The 22,564-nt window shown below is 40.2% G+C and overlaps 1 protein-coding gene across 2 annotated transcripts in view; it reads left to right on the top strand.

The window, feature by feature from the left end:
• The window catches only part of ASCC3 (activating signal cointegrator 1 complex subunit 3), a 1,208,179-nt gene that overhangs the window by 1,175,962 nt on the left and 9,653 nt on the right, over positions 1 to 22,564 (top strand). For both annotated transcript variants that reach the window (XM_073626995.1, XM_073626996.1), the window contains exon 39: positions 8,936 to 9,086. In XM_073626995.1, the coding sequence (XP_073483096.1) occupies positions 8,936 to 9,086 (151 nt within the window). The remainder of the gene's footprint in view (positions 1 to 8,935; positions 9,087 to 22,564) is intronic.

Here is a 22,564-nt window from a genome sequence, read left to right as displayed (position 1 = left end):
GGCCCAGTCTCCAAAGGGAGGGGATCATGATCTGCTTCAGTATGTCACAGTACATGTTGGCATTCATGGTTCCCTCAATGAACTGTAGCTCCCCAGTGTTGGAAGCACTCATGCAGCCCCAGACCATGACATGACACACTTGTCTTTGTACTCCTCACCTGATTTCCGCCACACACGCTTGACACCATCTGAACCAAATAAGTTTATCTTGGTCTCATCAGACCACAGGACATGGTTCCAGTAATCCATGTCCTTAGTCTGCTTGTCTTCAGCAAACTGTTTGCAGGATTTCTTGTGCATCATCTTTAGAAGAGGCTTCCTTCTGGGATGACAGCCATGCAGACCAATTTGATGCAGTGTGCGGCATATGGTCTAAGCACTGACAGGCGTACTCCCCCCACCCCTTCAACCTCTGCAGCAATGCAGGCAGCACTCATACATCTATTTTCCAAAGACAACCTCTGAGCATGACACTGAGCATGTGCACTTAACTTCTTTGGTCGACAATGGCGAGGCTTGTTCTGAGTGGAACCTGTCCTGTTAAACCGCTGTGTGCTCTTGGCCACCATGCTGCAGCTTATTTTCAGGGTCTTGGCAATCTTCTTATAGCCTAGGCCATCTTTATGTAGAACAACAATTCTTTTTTTTCAGATCCTCAGAGAGTTCTTTGACATATTGAACCTCCAGTGACCAATATGAGAGAGTGAAAGTGATAACACCAAATTTAACATACCTGCTCCCCATTCACACCTGAGACATTGTAACACTAACGAGTCACATGAAATCGGGGAGGGAAATGGCTAATTGGGCCCAGTTTGGACATTTTCACTTAGGGGTGTACTCCCTTTTGTTGCCAATGGTTTGGACATTAATGGCTGTGTCTTGAGTTATTTTGAGGGGACAGCAAATTCACACTGTTATACAAGCTGTACACTCACTACTTTACATTGTGGCAAAGTGTAATTTCTTCAGTGTTGTCACATGAAAAGATATCATAAAATATTTACAAAAATGTGAGGGATGTATCACTTTTGTGAGATACTGTGTGTGTATAAATACTCACCCTGCTAGTACTGGCTTGGACCCCCTTTTGCTTTCAGAACTGCCTTCATTCTTCATGGAATAGATTCAACAAGCTGTTGGAAACATTCCACAGAGATTTTGGTCCATAGTGGCATGATAGCATCACGCAGTTGCTGCAGGTTTGTCGGCTGCACATCGGTGATGCAAATTTCCCGTTCTACCACATCCCAAAGATGCTCTATTGGATTGAGATCTGCTGACTGTGGAGGCCACTGGAGTACAGTGAACTCATTGTCATGTTCAAGAAACCAGTTTGAGATGATTTGAGCTTTGTGTCATGAGTACACTGTAGTCATATAGGAATGGACATGGTCAGCAACAATACTCAGGTAGGCCGTGACGTTTAAACGATGCTCAATTGGTACTAAAGGGCCCAAAGCGTGCCAAGAAAATATCCCCCACACCATTACACCACCACCAGGCTGAACCATTGATATAAGACTGGATGGATCCACACTTTCATGTTGTTTACGCCAAATTCTGACCCTACCATCTGATTGTTGCAGCTGAAATTGAGACTCATCAGACCAGGCAACGTTTTTTCAATTTTCTTTGTCCAATTTTGGTGAGCCTGTATGAATTGTAGCCTCAATTTCCTGTTCTTAACTGACAGGAGTGGCAGCCGGTATGGTCTTCTGCTGCTGTAGCCCATCTGCTTCAAGGTTCAATGTTTTGTGCGTTCAAAGATGGTATTCTACATACCTTGGTTGTAACGAGTGATTATTTGAGTTACTGTTGCCTTTCTATCATCCCAAACCAGTCTGCCCATTCTCCTCTGACATCAACAAGGCATTTTTGTCCATACAACTGCCACTCACTGGATAGTTTCTCTTTTTCGGACCATTCTCTGTAAACCATAGAGATGGTTGTGCATGAAAATCCCAGTAGATCAGCAGTTTTTGAAATACTCAGACCAGCCCGTCTGGCACCAACCATGCAACGTTCAAAGTCACTTAAGTCCCCTTTCTTCCCCATTCTGATTCTTGGTTTGAACTTCAGCAAGTCCTCTTCACCGTGTCTAGATGCCTAGCACCAAGCCTAACACCAAGCAATTGAACAGGTGTACCTAATAAAGTGGGCGGTGAGTGTGTGTGTGTGTATACACACAGTGGATAGAAAAAGTCTACACACCCCTGCTAAAAGGTTTCTGTGATCTAAAATTATGTAAAAAAAATGAGACAAAGAGGAATCATTTCAGAATTTTTTCCACCTTTAATGTGACCTATAAACAGTTTGTTTTTCAATTGAAAAACAAACTGAAATCTTTTAGGGGGGAGTAAAAAAAAAAATAAAAAAAAAAATAATGTGGTTGCGTAAGTATGCACATCCTCTTATAACTGGGGATGTAGCTGTGTTTAGAATTAAGTAATCATATTCAAACTCATGTTAAATAGGAGTCAGTACACACCTGCCATCATTTAAAGTGCCTCTGATTAACCCCAAATAAAGTTCAGCTGTTCTAGTAAGTCTTTCCTGACATTTTCTTAGTCCCATCCTATAGCAAAAGTCATGGTCCACAGAGAGCTTCCAGAGCATCAGAGGGATCTCATTGTTAAAAGGTATCAGTCAGGAGAAGGGTACAAAAGAATTTCCAAGGCATTAGATATACCATGGAACACAGTGAAGACAGTGAAGAACCCCAAAATTTATGAAATGCTGAGAAGGAAACTGGTCAGGGAGGCTGCCTAGAGGCCTACAGCAACAATAAAGGAGCTGCAGGAATATTTGGCAAGTACTGGCTGTGTGGTACATGTGGCAACAATCTCCTGTATTCTTCATATGTCTGGGCTACGGGGTAGAGTGGCAAGACCAAAGCCTTTTCTTACGAAGAAAAGCATCCAAGCCTGGATACATTTTGCAAAAACATATCTGAAGTCTCCCAAAAGCATGTGGGGAAATGAAACTAAGGTTAAACTTATTGGCCATAATTCCAAAAGATGTTTGGTGCAAAAACAACACAGCACATCACCAAAATATCACCATACCCACAGTGAAGCATGGTAGTGGCAGCATCATCATGCTTTGGGGCAGTTTTTCTTCAGCTGGAACAGAGGCCTTAGTCAAGGTAGAGGGAATTATGAACCGTTCCAAATACCAGTCAATATTGGCACAAAACCTTCAGGCTTCTTAAAGAAAGCTGAACATGAAGAGGAATTTCATCTTTCAGCATGACAACGACCCAAAGCATACATCCAAATCAACAAAGGAATGGCTCCTCCAGGAGAAGATTAAAGTTTTGGAATGGCCCAGCCAGAGCCCAGACCTGAATCCGAGTGAAAATCTATGGGGTGCTCTAAAGAGGGCTGTGCACAGGAGATGCCCTCGCAGTCTGACAGATTTGGAGTGTTTTTGCAAAGAAGAGCGGGCCAAGTCAAGATGTGCTATGCTGATAGACTCATACCCAAAAAGACTGAGTGCTGTAATAAAAGCAAAAAGTGCTTCAACAAAGTACAGTATTAGTTTAACTACTTCAATACCAGGCACTTTCACCCCTTCCCGCCAAGGACAATTTTCAGCGCTGTCGCACTTTGAATGACAATTGCGCAGTCATGCAACACTGTACCAAAACAAAATTTGTATCATTTTCTTCCCACAAATACAGCTTTCTTTTGGTGGTATTTGATCACCTCCTGAGGTTTTTATTTTTTGCTAAACAAACTAAAAATGACCGAAATTTTTGAAAAAAAAACGTTTTTTTTGTTTTCTGTCATAAAATGTTGTTTTCTCCTTCACTGACGGGCACTGATGTGCAATGATGAGTTGGCACTGAGGAGGTACTGATATGTAGAATTGATGGGCACTGATGGGCGCTTACCGGCAGCACTGATGGGCACTGATTGGTGGGAACTGATTGGCACTTTGGCACTGACAGACTTTATTGATGGGGCACTGATTGGCAGCTGATGGGCACATCTGATGGGCACTGTGCTGATAATCAGTGTGCTGATTATCAGCACAGACCCCCCCTCTGACAGGCAGAGCCGCTGATCGGCTCTCCCTGTTAGCGCAAACCAAGGAATGCTGTTTAAGGGCACTTTGTGGTTCACGCGATGATCAGCTGTGATTGGTCACAGCTGATCATGTCGTAAAAGGCCTCTGTCAGAGGCCCCTTACTACAATCGGAGATGCAGTGTGTCAGACTGATGCACAGAACCTCCGATCGGCAGACGCTGGCATGTTATCCTGCTGGATGTCGTATAACGCCCAGTCAGGATAACAGAACCACCACCTGGGTGTCAATCTGCTATAGGCCGGCCGGAAGTGGTTAAGGGTGTCCACACTTATGCAACCATATTATTTTAGTTTTTTTATTTTTACTTCCCTCCACCTAAAAGATTTCAGTTTGTTGTACAACTGAATTGCACAGTTTATAGGTCACGTTAAAGGTGGGAAAAGTTCTGAAATTATTTATCTTTGTCTCATTTTTTACATCACAGAAACCTGACATTTTAACAGGGGTGTATAGACTTTTTTGTTTATATTCACTGTATATACAGATCCTTAAAGTATTCATACCCCTTGAAATGTTCCACATTTTGTCATGTTACAACCAAAAACGTAAATGTATTTTATTGGGATTTAATGTGATGGACCAACATAAGGTGGCACATATTTGTGAAGTGGAAGGTAAATGATAAATTGTTTTCCAAATTTTTTACAAATAAATATGTGAAAAGTTTGGTGTGTATTTGTATTCAGCCCCTCCCTTTACTCTGCTACCCCTAACTAAAATCTAGTGGAACCAATTGCCTTCAGAAGTCACCTTCACCTAGTAATAAGAGTTCACCTGTGTGTAATTTAATCTCAGTATAAATACAACTGTTCTGTGAAGCCCTCAGAGGTTTGTTAGAGAACCTTAGTGAACAAACAGCACATGAAGGCCAAGGAACACACCCGACAGGTCAGGGATAAAGTTGTGGAAAAGTTTAAAATGCCTCAAGCTTTGAACATCTCACAGAGCACTGTTCAATCCATCATCCAAAAATGGAAAGAGTATGGCACAACTGCAGACCTACCAAGACATAGCCGTCCACCTAAACTGACAGGCCGGGCAAGAGAGCATTACTTAGAGAAGCAGCCAAGAGGCCCATGGTAACTCTGGAGGAGCTACAGAGATCTGCAGCTCGGGCGGGAGAATCTGTCCACAGGACAACTATTAGTTGTGCACTTCACAAATCTGGCCTTTATGGAGGCGCGACAAGAAGAAAGCCATTGTTGAAGGAAAGCCATAAGAAGTCCCGTTTACAGTTTGCAAAAAGCCATGTGGGGGACACAGCAAACACGTGGAAGAAGGTGTTCTAGTCAGATAAGACCAAAATTAACCTTTTTGGCCTAAAAGCAAAACGCTATGTGTGGCGGAAAACTAACACTGCACATCACCCTGAACACACCATCCCCAGAGTGAAACCTGGTGGTGACAGCATCATGTTGTGGGGATGCTTTTCTTCAGCAGGGACAGGGAAGTTGGTCGGAGTTGATGGGAAGATGGATGGAGTCAAATACAGGGCAATCTTATAAGAAAACCTGTTAGATTCGGCTAAAGGCATGAGGCTGGGATGGAGGTTCACTTTCCAGCAGGACAAGGACCCTAAACATACAGCCAGACCTACAATGGAATGGTTTAAATAAAAACATATTGTTAGAATGGCCCAGCCAAAGTCCAGACCTAAATCCAATTGAGAATCTGTGGTAAGACTTGAAAGTTGCTGTTCACAGAGGCTCTCGAGCCAATCTGACAGAGCTTGAGCTATTTTGTAAAGAAGAATGGGCAAAAATGTCACTCATTTTGAAAACCATTTATCATTTTGCTTCCACTTGTAACTTGTGGAACATTTCAAGGGGTATGAATACCTTTTCAAGTCACTGTGTGTGTGTGTGTGTATATATATATATATATATATATATATATATATATATATATAATTTTTTTTTTTTTTTCTTCTTCTTAGAATTAATGTGATCAGCTTGTTTTAAATAATCTTTTAAATGTGAGTGGTGTGCACCTTAGGGCTTCTGAATTTACTTCCTGCTTCATCGTGCTGCTTTAATTATGCTTTAAATGTTCTATTAATTTAGTCTTTTCAGACTGAGTAAAAACTTTAGACTCTGCGGCCAAGTGATTTTATCATAGCAGGGATGATGCCCAATCTTCATGGGTCACAGCCATTAGATAAAGAGTCCACAATCTGTATTTATTACAGTCATCAAAAAAAGGACTAGTAAACAAATGTTTGCAAGTCACATGTAAAAGTACTTACAAATAAGGAAATATTCCTTTGGTTTCACAGTAGTACTGAAGAGGACTACATAATCATCAGAAGTGTTTTATTTTTGAAACTGCACACATGCCACATTGGATGGTTTTCATCCATCAATACCAAGATGTTTTAGAAGACAGTGGTGTTCAGCTTTTGACTATATTTATTATTGTTCTTTTAATTCTTCCATTGATTGTTTTTTTTCAATATTATTGGCAATTGCACATTTTAATGCTACAAGGTTTGGGAGAGCAGTCAAATATCTCCAATAATAGTACAACAAAGGAAGCCTGTTCTATGTTTAGGAAATAAGAAACAAATGCTTGAACTGTAGAACCATCACAAGTCCACGGGAAGTAAACACTGAGCCATATACAGAATAATTTAGTATCTGAGTGATAAAAATGTTACAGCAGATAAGAGATGTCCTTACATTCAATTGTACTGCTGTTAATATCACTTGTAACTAAAACCATAGGTTTATCAACACATAGATGTAAACAATACAGTACTCATGCAGAAGATCTGGGTTTTGTCATAAAAAATTGTTATAGGAATGCAAATATGTCCAGATAATGCACATTCTGCTAATGTACAGTGCCTTGCAAAAGTATTCACCCCCTTGACATTTTTCGTGTTTTGTTGCCCCACCACCTGGAATTAACACGGATTGTTTGAGGATTTGTATCATTTAATTTACAAAACATGTCCACAACTTTGAAGATTTTTATTTTTTTATTGTGAAGCAAACAACAAATAGGACAAAATAACAGAAAAAATCAGTGTGCATAACTATTTAGCCCCCTAAAGTCAATACTTTGTAGAGCCACCTTTTGCAGCTATCACAGCTCCAAGTCACTTTGGATAAGTCTCTATGAGCTTGCCACATCTTACCACTGGGATTTTTGCCCATTCCTCCTTGCAAAACTGCTCCAGCTCCTTCTAGTTGGATGGTTTATGCTTTTGAACAGCAATCTTTATGTCTGACCACATATTTTCTATTGGCTTGAGATCTGGGCTTTGACTAGACCATTCCAACACATTTACATGTTTTCCCTTAAACCACTCAAGTGTTGCTTCAGAAGTGTGTTTGGGGTCATTGTTCTGCTGGAAGATGAACCTCCGTCCTAGCCTCTAATCACACACAGAGTGGTACAGGTTTTGCTTAAGAATCTCCCTGTATTTAGCACCATTCATCTTTCCCTCAACTCTGACCAGTTTCCCAGTCCTAACTGCTGAAAAAGCAGCCCCACAGAATGATGCTACCACCACCATGTTTCACTGTGGGGATGGTGTTCTTTGGGTGATGTGATGTGTTGGGTTTGCGCTAGACATAGCATTTTCTTTGATGGCCAAAAAGTTCAATTTTAGTCTCATCAGACCCCAGAGCACCTTCCACTATACATTTTGGGAGTCTCCCACATGCCTTTTCGGAAACTCAAAACGTGCCATTTTGTTTTTTGCTGAAAGTAATGGCTTTCTTCTGGCCACTCTGCCATAAAGCCCAACTCTATGGAGCGTACGGCTTATTGTTATCCTATGTACAGATACTCCAGTCTCTGCTGTGGAACTCCGCAGCTCCTCCAGGGTTACCTTAAGTCTCTGTGCTGCCTCTCTGATTAATGCCTTCCTTGCCCGGTCCGTGAGTTTTGATGTGCGGCCGTCTCTTGGCAGGTTTGCTGTTGCGCCATGTTCTTTCCATTTGGTTATGGTAGATTTGGTGGTGCTCCTAGGGATCATCAAAGATTTGGATATTTTTTTATAAACTAACCCTGACTTGTACTTCTCAAAAACATTGTTCCATACTTGTTTGGAGAGTTCCTTGGTCTTCATGGCAGTGTTTGGTTAGTGGTGCCTCTTGCTTAGGTGTTGCAGCCTCTAGGGCCTTTCAAAAAGGTGTGTATATGTAATGACAGATCATGTGACACTTAGATTGCACAAAGGTGGACATCATTTCATTAATTATGTGACTTCTAAAGGTAATTGGTTGCACCAGCGCTTTTTATGGGCTTCATATCAAAGGGGGTGAATACATACGCACATGGCAATTTATATATTTTTTTATTTCTGAAAAATTGTTTTATATATATATATATTTTTTTTTTTCTAAATTTACTTCACCAACGATTGTGTTCTGACCCATCACATATAATTCAGATTTAAAAAACATTAAACAACTAAATGCTACTGTAATGTAACAAAATAGGTAAAAGGCCAAGGGAGGTGAATACTTTTGCAAGGCACTGTATAAGAATTAGAGATATTAGATATTAATTATGTGTGGTAGTTCTATTTCTGTGCAGTTATTCTTTTCTAGTAACCATAGATGTTTCAGAGATGCTCAGATTTTTGTACTTGAAGATGCATTACACAGATTACTTAGTTAGAAAGCAATTTCAAAGTGAACCATTTTGCCATTCACTGCATTCAGTCTGGAATCAGAAAACTGAAATTTGGTTCCTATGGGTTTGTGCACTTGACATTTTACCATTACACTTTGAACTGCCTTATTAAATCAACATAGGGTATAATTTTGTGTCGTAATATCTAACTGCACATAAAAGTTTTATAATGCTTTTCTTTTGTTCTGTAAGAAAATGGAACTCCAGAAAAAGAACTGGCTGCTCTGAAAGTATAATGGGACCCATTGAGTGTCTTCCAGAGTTGATTGCAGCATGTGAAGGCAAAGAAGATATTTTCACTTCAATTGTAGAGCAGGACCTTCAAGTTGTACCCATTTCACAGGTAATCTTTCTGTTTCCTTTGCAGTGGCTCTAAAACTTGGGAATAGCTTATAGTTCCCACTAGGGACAGTGTAACAATTGACCACTCGTGTTCAGAGTATAAAGACATGTTTTTTTTCTAAATTGAGGTATTTAGCTCAGAAGACAAATACCTCACCAGTAAAGAGTTATGCTGCTTCACTGCTACTCCTAGTATTTGCTTGTATATGAAGTAGGGTGAACTTTGAACAGTACCACAAAGTTGTGTATAAAACTGTGAATGTATTACTGTTTACTGATTTAGTAATATACATCAGACTACTCATAGATTATCTCCAGCTGGTTCCACACATTAATGGCTCTCAGAGTTTAATCAAAACTTTTTTGCCCCAGGTAATGGAAATTAACCAAATTGAATCAAAAATATGGACATCAGTTCTTTATTCCCTTTGATTACAATTGTAATATAAATTAAAGACACCTGCTGGAGTGCCCTTCTCTCCAGTTAGACTAAAGCCGAATACACACGAGCGGAATGTCCGACAGAAGAAGTCAGACGGAAGCTTTTCATCGTCTATTCTGATTGTGTGTAGGCCTCATCTGACTTTTTTTTTCTAAAATTCTGACGGACCTAGAAATGAAACATGTTCTAAATATTTCTGACGGAACCAATTACTATCGGGAAAACCGATCGTCTGCATGCTGTTCCGACGGACCAAAAACGACGCATGCTGTGAAGCAAGTACGAGACAGAGGCTATTGGCTACTGGCTATTGAACTTCCTTTTTCTAGTCCCGTCGTAAGTGTTGTATGTCACCGCGTTCTGGACGGACGACATACCGTGTGTTGACTGTGTGTAGGCTTGAATGGAATTCTGTCAGAGTTCCGTCAGATAAACCTTCGGAGTTGATTCTGACAGCAAAACCGGTCGTGTGTACGTGGCATAAGGAACTGAAGTGGATCATGTGCAGTGACATTCTTTGTACCTTTTCTGTTTTCTGTACACGTCGCATTAGGATTTTTTTTTTAACATTTCATAGTTAATGCTTTCAGGTGCAAGAGACACCTTTATTCAACCCTGCATGGCCCAATAAACATTTATTAGTGATGTGATTCTTTTATTGGTCACATTGCTTGTTGTTGTAACAGTCCTTGCTATAAAGTATTAGTAATAGTCCATGTCCCAGGAGTAATGAATTAGGTTTCCCCTGTACAATGTAACAATGTGCATCTCTCCTCTAGCACAAGAAAGCCTGTCATCTGATGCCATGTGATGAGCATGGCTCCAAAGTTGTTTTGAAAAACCATTTGAAAGGTATTTAAGAGAACTTGGGAGCCTACATTCTGTGTAAGACTGGGCAAAACACAAAGAAGCAACACTGTGGGGTGCCTGCATGGGCCCAGAAGAGGAACCTTTTGTTGATGGACTTTGAAAGCTGATTTAGAGCTATAAAGCTGGAGTGCTCTACAACTATCAAGCTGAGGGTAGCTGAATTATTTCACCTTGTCTTAGACCTCCTCCAGAAGCCAGAAACGAGCAGTAAAGAAGAGCTGTGTAAAAGTCATTATATAGATAAGGGGGGCTTGCTGTTGTCAGTGAAAAGTGAAGATTTGTTGCAGCCTAATGCTAGGTACACACAGGGATTTTTTTTTTTTTTAGTTCAACTCAGCAGGCTGAACAAATAAACCGTACTAACTTTGCAATGTTAGTGCGCTGATCTCCACCACTGTGCTATTGTGTTCTGACAGGGGGACTGCCCCCCTGCCAGAAAACACTGATCAGCACTCAAGACATTGGCTGCAAGCCATAATTGGATGCTGGTTTTCCAGTATGCCTTTTCAATAAAAGATTGTGCACTCTCCAGTCTTAGTAAATCAATCCCTGTGTCTAAATGTTGCTACTGGGAATCAAATGGGGCATCAATTACAAGAAACGTCATCAGCTAGGGCTATTCACTAAAAGCCAAAATGCCCAATGCAAACTGACTATTACCATTTTACAGTTACTACTGCTGTGTAGTTGTGCTACCCAGAAGCAACTCAACCAAGTAGTAATTGTGCATGTGCTCAAAAACGTTTCCATTGGTCTACTCTTTTTATATATACTCTGTTTTTATATATATATATTTTTTACATTTTCTCTAGAAACTGAATTGCACAGTATGAAACCACATTCTGTTAGATTTCGTATGGAAATGGTATTCATATTTAACTAGGCTTGTTAACCAACAAAGAATCGAGTTTATGGATATCCACTTCATTAGGTGCTTAATATGATATTGCTTACACTCATTAGAATGTTGTTGCTACACATTGAAATGTTTTCTCCACAGACTATTATGTGCTTTCCATTAAGAGCAAGCAGTTTAATCTAGAACCAGTTTATCCCTTGAGCGCATAAGGTTCAAAACTTTGTCAATATATATACCCCCTACATTATGATTACATTGGTTTTATGCATATGTTACGCTTAAAAATCATTTGCGGTCAATGTTTAATTACATTTTTATGAATTCACAAGATATTAAAATGTACATAAATTGAGGAAGATTTATCAAGCAAGCTGTCAACACAATCAGACACACGTGAAGACAATTAGCAAGAGATTTGTAACAAGTTTTTGTGCGTTTGCAGTCACTGGATGCGGCTGACAATTGAGACAGTTTTGTAAAGACTCACAGCACATTTACTTCTGAATTTGCAAATATATTTCCTTAAAACTCATATACCCTGAACCACTTGAGTCACTGGGCCTTTTTCTCCTTAAATCACCTTGAGGTCCAAAGGGTTTATTATATTTTGATGATACCTCATTTCCACAAATTTGTAGTTTAACCTAACATATTTACATTGTTTTTTGGGGAACAAATAGGGCTTCACTTTTACACATGTATCCAAATTTGCTGCCAAAGTGAATGGTGCTGCGCTGTTAATATTAAAGTGTGACACTTAAGCTAGTAAAGACATAAATACAATCATCAAATATTGTATCCAAGCGGTGTACTGAAATCAAATACAAATAAAGCATATAGTAAAGTCCTTGGTGATAGTGCTAAAGTCCCTCTCCCACTCTTATGTAGAATAAAGGAAATAAAGTGGATGTCTTTTCTTTCTTGTGCAGTGACACCTAAATGCAAGGTGGCCGCTCACCTTACAGTTGTAAGGTAACAGCGTGTGAAGATAATAATGGAGTTCCTGAATGGTGTAATCAGTCTTGCTGTAAACTTCTAAGGATGGATACCAGCAAATTCCTCTAGGGGGCCTTTTTCTCCTAATAGGTGATTCTCACTGGGATACGTGTATTAGATATACTTCTTGGAAGCAGATATCCCTCCCGGGCTTACCCGGACGATATATGGAAGAAAAGTGGTTCCAGATAGTGTAATATTGTAAAAACAAGTGGTGCTTTATTCAGCTGACAGCTGTGATACTCACATAAACATGCAGGATAAAAACATACAATCCACAAGTGGCAAGCTCGTACACTGACATCACTTCCGGTGTGCCTCTCTGTCCTGAAGCATAACGTCATGCTCATTTGACTTCATCAGGGGAACAAGAAAGAAAAGACATCCACTTTATTTCCTTTATTCTACATAAGAATGGGAGAGGGACTTTATCACTGTACTCACTGTACCCACCCCTGTTTTTATCCTGCCAGCACTATCACCAAGGAGTTTACTATATGTTTTATTTGTATTTGATTTCAGTACACCGTTTGGATTAAATATTTGATGATTATATTTACGTCTTTACCAGCTTAAGTGTCACACTTTAATATTAACAGTGCAGCACCATTCACTTTTACACATCCCTTTATTGGTCACGGATAGACCTTTACGGTGATTGCAGCAGTTAGACCACAGTTTATTTTTTATTATTTGTGCAGTGCGGGAATACCAATACACTTTATAATCTTGGATACATATATTTTTTGGTATATTTGATTTTATTGAGAATAAATGGTTAACCACTTAAAGACCAGCCTTTTTTTGGAATTTAGGTGTTTACATGTTTAAAACATTTTTTTTTGCTAGAAAATTACTTAGAATCCCCAAACATTATATATTGTTTTTTTTTCTAACACCCTAGAGAATAAAATGGCGGTCATTGGAATACTTTTTTTCACACCGTATTTGCGCAGCAGTCTTACAAGCGCGCTTTTTTGGAAAAAATTCACTTTTTTGAATAAAAAAATAAGACAACAGTAAAGTTAGCCCAATTTTTTTTATATTGTGAAAGATAATGTTAGGCTGAGTAAATTGATACCCAACATGTCACGCTTCAAAATTGCGCCCGCTCGTGGAATGGCGTCAAACTTTTACCCTCAAAAAACTCCATAGGCGATGTTTAAAAAATTCTACAGGTTGCATGTTTTGCGTTACAGAGGAGGTCTAGGGCTAGAATTATTGCTCTCGCTCTAACGATCGCAGTGATACCTCACATGTGTGGTTTGACCACCATTTTCATATGCGGGCGCTACTCACGTATGCGTTCGCTTCTGCGCGTGAGCTCGTCGAGACAGGGCAATTTAAAAAAAAAAAAATTTTTTTTTATTTATTTTACTTGATTTTATTTATTTTTACACTGTTTTAGAAAAAAAAAATGTGTCACTTTTATTCCTATTACAAGGAATGTAAACATCCCTTGTAATAGAAAAAAGCATGACAGGTCCTCTTAAATATGAGATCTGGGGTCAAAAAGTCCTCAGATCTCATATTCAGACTTAAATTCAATTAAAAAAAAAAAAGTAATTTGAAAAAAAGACATTGAAAAAATGTGGCTTTAAGATGTATGGGCCGAAGTGACGTTTTGACGTTGCTTCCGCCCTGCAGTGTCATGGAGACGAGTGGGGGCCATCTTCCCCTCACTTGTCTCCGTGCACAGCTAGGGAAAGGGCGCGATCGTGTACCCCCCATAAATTTATCACAAAATATAATCAAGAAAAATCTTAGTGTAACATTAGGGTAAAGGTAAGTTGGGTTGCCTTTTTCACAAGTTTTGCAATTGCAAAACATTTGACATTGCATTTACTTACCTGAGCATTTGATGCTGGTGCAGTAGATGCAAATGTCATCCCGATCATTCAACATAACTGTTGCAACCTGGGGATTAAGTTTTGGAGCCAGTATTTTATGCACATTTAGGATATTATAGTTTTTTCTATTTTTTACACATTTGTGTTACTAATTTTTCCTTCATGGTGGTTCTGGATGTGGTCTTTTGTGACCTTAGCCAGACCTTCCATGCAGCTTTGCAGGAAGAGATCACTTCTAAAAGTCAATAGATCACTAGCAATAGGCCAGCAATAGATGAAAATAGCAGTGACCTGTTACTGCAAGAAGACACTGGACAGAGCTGTAACTCAGAGGAGGCATTATGTTTACAGCCGTCTGCTATAATGCTCCTATGAAGTGGTATGTAGCAAGATCCAATGTCCAGGAACTGACCATTTTTGGCTTTGGGTTGGTGCTGGCCTCTGCCTGTCACTGACAGCTGGAACGCCTATCCCTAGAAGCTGCCAGGACCTGACAGAACCACTGAGTCTGAATGAGTTTTTAAAATGCGTTGGGACAAACAACCGCTGTTCCTCTGCCAATTTTAAACAGCACCATAGACTGAAGTGGTTTACGTAGAAGTCTGGCCAAAATGGTTTTTTTTAAATCATTATAGAAACCCCTGTCAGGTTTTTACTTCACTGTCTACATTGGGATGCATTCTCTTATATCCTGTTTTTGTAACTGGTGCTAGCTGGGAAAGAAAAAGGATATGAGTATATTATTGCATAGTGGTCCTATATATTGGTGACATATACATTTATTTATATTTCGTTACTCTGATTTCTTGTACAAAAGTCACAGGGAACTGTAAGTTAAAGATATTTTCCCTGGTGGGGTCAAAGACAGCACAAACATGACATAAAGCTGATCTCCCCAGCTCTATCCAAAACTATTTTTATTTTGGTTGGAGTTTGGCTTTAAAGGTTACAGAAGCTATGTCAGCTCTGGCACTTCTGTTCTTCATCTGTGTGGTGACTATATTATACAATATCTCACAAAAGTGAGTACACCCCTCACATTTTTGTAAGTATTTTATTATATCTTTTCATGTGACAAAACTGAAGAAATAACACTTTGCTACAATGTAAAGTAGCGAGTGTTCAGCTTGTATAACAGTGTAAATTTGCTGTTCCCTCAAAATAACTCAACGCACAGCCATTAATGTCTAAACCGCTGGCAACAAGAGTGAGTACACCCCTAAGGGAAAATGTCCAAATTGGGCCCAAAGTGTCAATATTTTGTGTGGCCAGCATTATTTTTCAGCATTGCCTTAACCCTCTTGGGCATGGAGTTCACCAGAGCTTCACAGGTTGCCACTGGAGTCCTCTTCCACTCGTCCATGATGACATCATGGAGCTGGTAGATGTTAGAGATCTTGCGCTCCACCACCTTCCATTTGAGGATGCCCCACAGATCTTCAATAGGGTTTAGGTCTAGACATGCTTGGCCAGTCCATCACCTTTACCCTCAGGTTCTTTAGCAAAGCACTAGTCATCTTGGAGGTGTGTTTGGGGTTGTTATCATGTTGGAATACTTCCCTGTGGCCTAGTCTCCGAAGGGAGGGGATCATGCTCTGCTTCAGTATGTCACAGTACATGTTGGCATTCATGGTTCCGTCAATGAACTGTAGCTCCCCAGTGGCGGCAGCACTCATGCAGCCCCAGACCATGACACTCCCACCACCATGCTTGACTGTAGGCAAGACACACTTGTCTTTGTACTCCTCACCTGGTTGCCACCACACACACTTGATACCATCTGACCCAAATAAGTTTATCTTGGTCTCATCAGACTACAGGACATGGTTCCAGTAATCCATGTCCTTAGTCTGCTTGTCTTCAGCAAACTGTTTGCGGGCTTTCTTGTGCATCATCTTTAGAAGAGGCTTCCTTCTGGGACGACAGCCATGCAGACCAATTTGATGCAGTGTGTGGCGTATGGTCTGAGCACTGACAGGCTGAACCCCCCCCCCACCCCCACCCCTTCAACCTCTGCAGCACTCATACGTCTATTTCCCAAAGACAACCTGTGGATACGACGCTGAGCACGTGCACTCAACTTCTTTGGTCAACCATGGCGAGGCCGGTTCTGAGTGGAACCTGTCCTGTTAAACCACTGTATGGTCTTGGCCACAGTGCTGCAGCTCAGTTTCAGGGTCTTGGCAATCATCTTGGAGCCTAGGCTATCTTTATGTAGAGCAACAATTCTTTTTTTCAGATCCTCAGAGAGTTCTTGAGGTGCCATGTTGAACTTCCAGTGACCAGTATGAGAAAGTGAGAGCAATAACACCAAATTTAACACACCTGCGACCTTGTAACACTAATGAGTCACATGACACCGGGGAGGGAAAAATAGCTAATTGGGCCCAATTTGGAAAATTTTTCTTAGGGGTGTACTCACTTGTTGCCAGTGGTTTAGACATTAATGTCTGTGTGTTGAGTTATTTTGAGGGGACAGCAAATTTACACTATTATACAAGCTGCACACTCATTACTTTACATTGTAGGAAAGTGTAATTTCACTTTTGTGAGATACTGTATGTGTACGTAGCAAAACTTCAGATTGTTTAGCAATCTTGTCACTTTCTTACCAACAAGCATCATTAAGTGCCTGATGAAATCATTACCATTACTGCATGTCTTTTATATTTTGAATTATTTTAAATGAATTTGTATTATTGAACAGTAGTTTTTTTTTTTTTTTCCTGAGAGACAGCATTCAAGTGGTTGATGGGGTTTGTTTACCATACAATTAAGGATTTGTCATGGTTAGCAATATTGACTGTTTGATTGATCATTCAATTTTGATAGAATCAATTTCACGGGATCCAACTTTGTACCAATATCAGAGAGTGAACAAATAGCATTTCAGTAAAGCTGATTAAATGTGTGCATGTATAACTCAATTAACATAAATAATAAGAATAAAGGCAATTTGTGCAAACTGGTACACCGTTTCACTTAACACATTCCTGTTGCAGTGGAAGTTCGACTCACAACAAGTTTCAAATGTGATGAAAATTGATAAGAACATTGTTATAATTAGTTCAGGGAGAACTCAGAAGTAAACTTACCTAATTTATTTGCATAAATTGTCATTCTGTTATCTTTCAAACCAAATGCAAATTGGCACCGTCTGATACAATGATGGTTATTTGGCTGAAAAGCCCTTCAATTTGCGTAGCAATCTGGTGCAGACTCTACTGTGAGGCGATCCCAGGTAACATCAAAATTCTGAATTATTCCAGAAATTAGCAGGTTTAAAGCATCAATTTAAGTGCTAATTGCAGTAGTAATGAGAAAAAGCAGTACTACTGCGAGATTTGCATCTTTTGCCACATCAGTATGCCTGCAACGGCTGCTAACTGGGAGAGGATTTGGCTGCTAATTAAATAATTGTATGCATGCTGGCGTCCTTGTCTGATTCAGTAGATGAAGATTAATCCTCAGATAAATATGTTTGGCTGGTGTTCATAGTACCTGCAAAAATAGCTAGTGTGAGCGTATATGGCATCCTTGTGCATTTACGCTGTCTGTTTTGATGTATAGGCAGTTAGCTGCTACAGTGCAGCAGAGTAGAACCATATTCATTTCACCGGCTTGTCCTTTATTAACTGGTATACTTCTTATTCCTTACACATCATGTTTATGCCTGTAGATTATACTAATATAGTGTTACTTAATATTAATACCACAAGCACAAATTTGTTTATACATAGTAATATAATCTGTGTGTATAAGTGAAACTTAAGTATTGAACATTTCCAAATATATTCTATTTTTTATCTCCTAGACTGTGTAATTTCCTGATATACACAACAATTTTTCATTTTTTTTTAATGTTTGTTAAGAATATAAATACTTAGGTACACAGTGCAGACAGGTAGGGAAGACGTGCCCACTTATATTGCTATAGTCTGTCACTATGATTTCCTATCCTACTGGCCAATAGGAATTTTCAAAAGGCATTGTAAAAATAATGAGGTTTGTCAATCCCAAACTGCTCATATTAAACTAAAAGCCGAGAAAGTTAAAAAAAAAAACAGTTTATTAAGTTTAGGCTAAAAGCACATTAGGTTGTAAAAGATGATGTAGGATGTCTCGAGGCACCCCATTCTAAAATGTGAAAAAACTGTTCTAATAGTTTTACCCAGTGCAGCAACATCCACACGTAGGACACCCAACATTAGAGGTGATTTTTTCTTCCAAAGCAAATACACATTTGCACACTGATACTGACTAGTATTCCTATGTTTCCCTTCTCCCTCAATTTCTCTCCATCAGTCAGCTAATGTGACCCCCAGTGCTGAGGGAGAGGGGCAGAGGAGGGTCAAACAAGGATGCTGTGGAGGCAACAGACATCCTCCTTATCAACTGATTACATCATTGATTGTTAGGATGCCATTGTCTAGAAAGTCATAATGGTGCATAATGAAAACCCTTTGGCTTTGAGTAACTAAAAGACAGGATTGATCCACCTGCTGGCTTGTATGCAAATGTTGATAATTTTTTGGGCATTTTGCCAAGGCACCCCTGAAGAAACCTCAAAACACCCCTGGCTTCCTGGGCACCCTGATTGAAAAAGGTTGCTGTAGACCACATGTAGAACACCTCTCACACATCTGTGAGTCTGTTTAATTTTGCAAATTCTACCGGAACCAAACTCTATACGTAATGAACCAAACTCTATACGTAATCCATTATTCTTGCAGTGATAAAAAAAAATCTTCATTCAAAGTTGTTACAGTATTGTACAATCAGACATCAAACATGCCTATATTACAAGGTTCCCAGGGTTATCAGGCTAATTGAACATATCATCTGGGGGGGGGGGGGGGCTAATAGATTTTTGGCAGTAGTTCCCATAATAACTACCTGTGCCTAAATTCAGGTAAACATTTGCACCAGTGTCTGTAACATTATCAACACGTATGGCAAATTCAGGTAGTTTTTAATACAACAAGTTTAAGAACCTGTCTCAACTACAGCCACAGATTCTTGAAGCATTACCACCAGTTGCCTGTAATTAAGACCAGCTCAAAGCTAGCATACGGAGGTGTGCTAGTATTCAGAGTGGGCTATGTCTGTGCTGGGAAGCTGTCATGTATGTGACACCTTCCCTTATGGTACTGTACCCCAGCTCCATTTAGTTGTCAGGCAGGAGATTTTCCAGCCAAAAGCTAAATGTAAATAAAGGTGATGTAATGGAAATGAATGGGTGGGCAGAACCTGATGGGGAACTGAGACTAGTCCCCCATCAAATCCACGTTACCTTTGATTGAGAGTACACAAGCAGTGAGCGAATTTGAAAGCTGCTATTGGTCTGAATAGCAGCTGTCGATCCGCCCACTGCCGTGCATTGGAAATCAAACGTAAGCCGCACCTGATGGGAAACTAAACTTTCAGTTCCCCATCAGGCTTCATCCAACCCCAGTACAAAACTTGTTGGCCCTCTGCCTGTCAGTATAATGAGCACAGTAGCCAGGGAAGGAGGGTGGGGAGTGCACTGTGGAAGGAGTATCCACCATGTACACTTTGACCTCAGTGAACGCATGGACAGATTTATCTACCTCTCTCTGACATGTACATGAATCGCTTTGCACTGACACTTTCGGGGCTGTGCCCCAACAGAATAAAAAAAAAAACTACAGCAGGTGTAAAATGCAGGCACTTGCAGTAGCTTAGACAACCTTTCAGTTTGTTTTCTAATTGTTGTTGTTTTGTTTTAAAAGGTAAGGCCCCTTTCAGACGAAGCAGATCCATCCAAATGGAATGTTCCTGCTTAGCGTGGTATCTCTCCGCTGATTCCCCGCTGAGCAGGCGGATGACAGCTCCCCTGCGCAGAGTGGACAAGGACACAGCCTGATCTCCTCCTCCATGGGGCGGTCAGATAGAAACGGACTGCATGTCCGTTTCCATCTGATTGTCATCCAATCCCCTGGATGGATGACGAATCTATTACCATATGTCTGTTTTTAGTGGATTTTATCGGATGCAATGCCTGGCGGGTGTCAGTGAATACATGTCCGCAATTATCCACCGCTCTATAGAGAACAATGGGTGGTCCGAATGGGTCCGTCTGAAAAACTGACAGGCAGACCCGATCGGTCCGCTGGTATGAAAGGGGCCTAAGGCCAAAAGCTAGATATTAAAAACTACTATGGGTGCACAGTTATTGTTTTTAATAACATAGAAGGAAGTGATCAAATATTAATCCTTGAAAAAAAAAATTCTCCCTGATTTCATGTATTTATTCACAGTTGCTTCCTAAAAGCATTCTTATACTATGATCTATAAAGCCTACTGATGGGCAAGAACAATATCTTAGTGGGTGAGAAAGTATATTTAAAATGCACCTGTGCCCAGACTACGAACATTTAAGTATTTATATTCTTAACAAACAATAAAACCTTGTTAGGAATAACTTAACCTAAAACTAATGTTTGAAGATTGAAAGAAGAACAGTGCAGTGGATTTCTGCTGCATTACACAGTCCTCTGTGAGTTCAAGCCTGGGCAGTGATTACAGGTTAAGGAGCTGAGATTCCTTTGTGTGGAGAGGGCAGGTCTGACTCTGACCAGTATTCCTGCACCTCTGTGCACTTTGTGAAGTTTTACTTTCTGGACATCTGCATCATTGCTGGTACAAGCACTGCAAAACCGATTCCATGTAAGTGGATTTTAATCTTTTTAATAAAAGTGGTTTTATGATTTCTACACTATGTGGCTCTTTTCCTCTCCTTGCTTGTAAGAAATGTGGAATTTCCTGTTGAGGAAACTGTGACAAGTCTGGGGGTCTTTTTTCTCATCTTGTCCATGAGGATTGCTGAAATAGTTACAGGGAGAACTGTGATCCATAGGAACCTGGTAGATGACATAAGCCTATTTTGATCTGTCTGATACATATTAGTTCAGGTGAAATCTAGAAGGTGAGTGCATTTTCACATTAGGAAGCACATGTGATATGCACTTTATCTGCACTATTTCATGTGGAAGTGGACCACACACATTGTAATTGAAGATTTTGATTGTTTGAACACTTTAAGGACACTTGCTGACATGTTAATGTGCAATATTGTTTGATGCTTTTTGCTTTGGATTCAGATGACACATTAATATATGGTAAATGTACTGAGCTGAGTTATGTTATGTGATTGAGATGAATTTTTTTACATTTGTTTTATGTTAAGGCCTCATGCACACAGGGCGTTGTTATTGCCACTTTTAGCAGTGTCAGACTTTTTTTACAGCTTCAAAATGCCTCTCTATGTTATTCTATGTGTCCATGCACACATAGGCTCTCAGGAGCTTTTAGTGGCATAGGCATTTAGAAGCTGTAAAGTAACCCAGAGCCAGCTCATGGTGGAGCAGCAGCGTTTTGGCAAAAAAAACACTGACAGCCCCTAAACACTACTAACGTCTCCTAAACTCTGCTAAACGCCGGTGTCCAGCGTTTAGTAGAGTTTTGTTTTTTTTTCTTTTAATACGGATGCCGCTGGCATCCCTAACAACCAGTAACTAAACAGATGAGTCATCAACTGTCAGCTGGCTCCCCCAAAAAAACATTGCCAGCAATACAACAAAAAACGGCCTGGAGCCCCCCCAAAATCCACACCAGACCCTTATCCGAGCATGCAGCCTGGCAGGCCAGAAAAGGGGGTGGACAAGCAAACGCCCCCCCCCCCCCCCTGAATCATAGCAGGCCACGTGCCCTCAACATGGGCCCCCCAATGTACCTTGTCCCATGTTGATGGTGACAAGGGCCTCTTCCCCACAACCCTGGGCTGTGGTTGTGGGGTTCTGTGGACCAGGGGCTTATCAGAATCTGGAAGCCCTCTTTAACAAGGGGACCCCCAGATCCTAGCCCCCCCCCATGTAAATAAGTATGGGGGTACATTATACCCCTACTCATTCACCAAAAAAAGTGTCAAAAAGAAATTAAAACACAGACACAGTTTTTGAAAATTCCTTTCTTAAAGCGGGGTTCCACTCAAATTTTTAACTTAATCTTACCCCCTTCAGTTAATTGCATAGATGTTCAAATGCCACATGAAAACATTTTTTATAGCTGTAATTACCTTTATACTGTACTTTATTGTGGCACTTCCTGTCTCTCCTCCCATGGGAGTAGACGTGTTTATTGCCTTTCCCCGGTGCCGCACTGTCTCCTGGGAGCTTAGTGTCAGGCTTCCCAAGATTCAGTGTGGAAACAATGACCATGCGCGTGAACAAGCTGTGAATGAACAGCATTCACCGCATCCCGGAAATCAATGCTTGTGGGCTTCACATGCCCTCAAGCAAGATGGAAACAGCCAGCATCACATTTTTTAAGTTATTCTTCAGTACAAAAACAGACAGAGGCGGAAATATTATACCCAAACTGTGAGTATTATTTTGGGATTAGCAAAGTGTCTCAATGACCTAAAAAAAAAAAAAAAAAAA

This window comes from Aquarana catesbeiana, linkage group LG04, assembly GCF_042186555.1.
Source record: "Aquarana catesbeiana isolate 2022-GZ linkage group LG04, ASM4218655v1, whole genome shotgun sequence".
Taxonomy (NCBI): Eukaryota; Metazoa; Chordata; class Amphibia; order Anura; family Ranidae; genus Aquarana; species Aquarana catesbeiana.
This window is presented reverse-complemented; position numbering and strand designations above follow the sequence as displayed.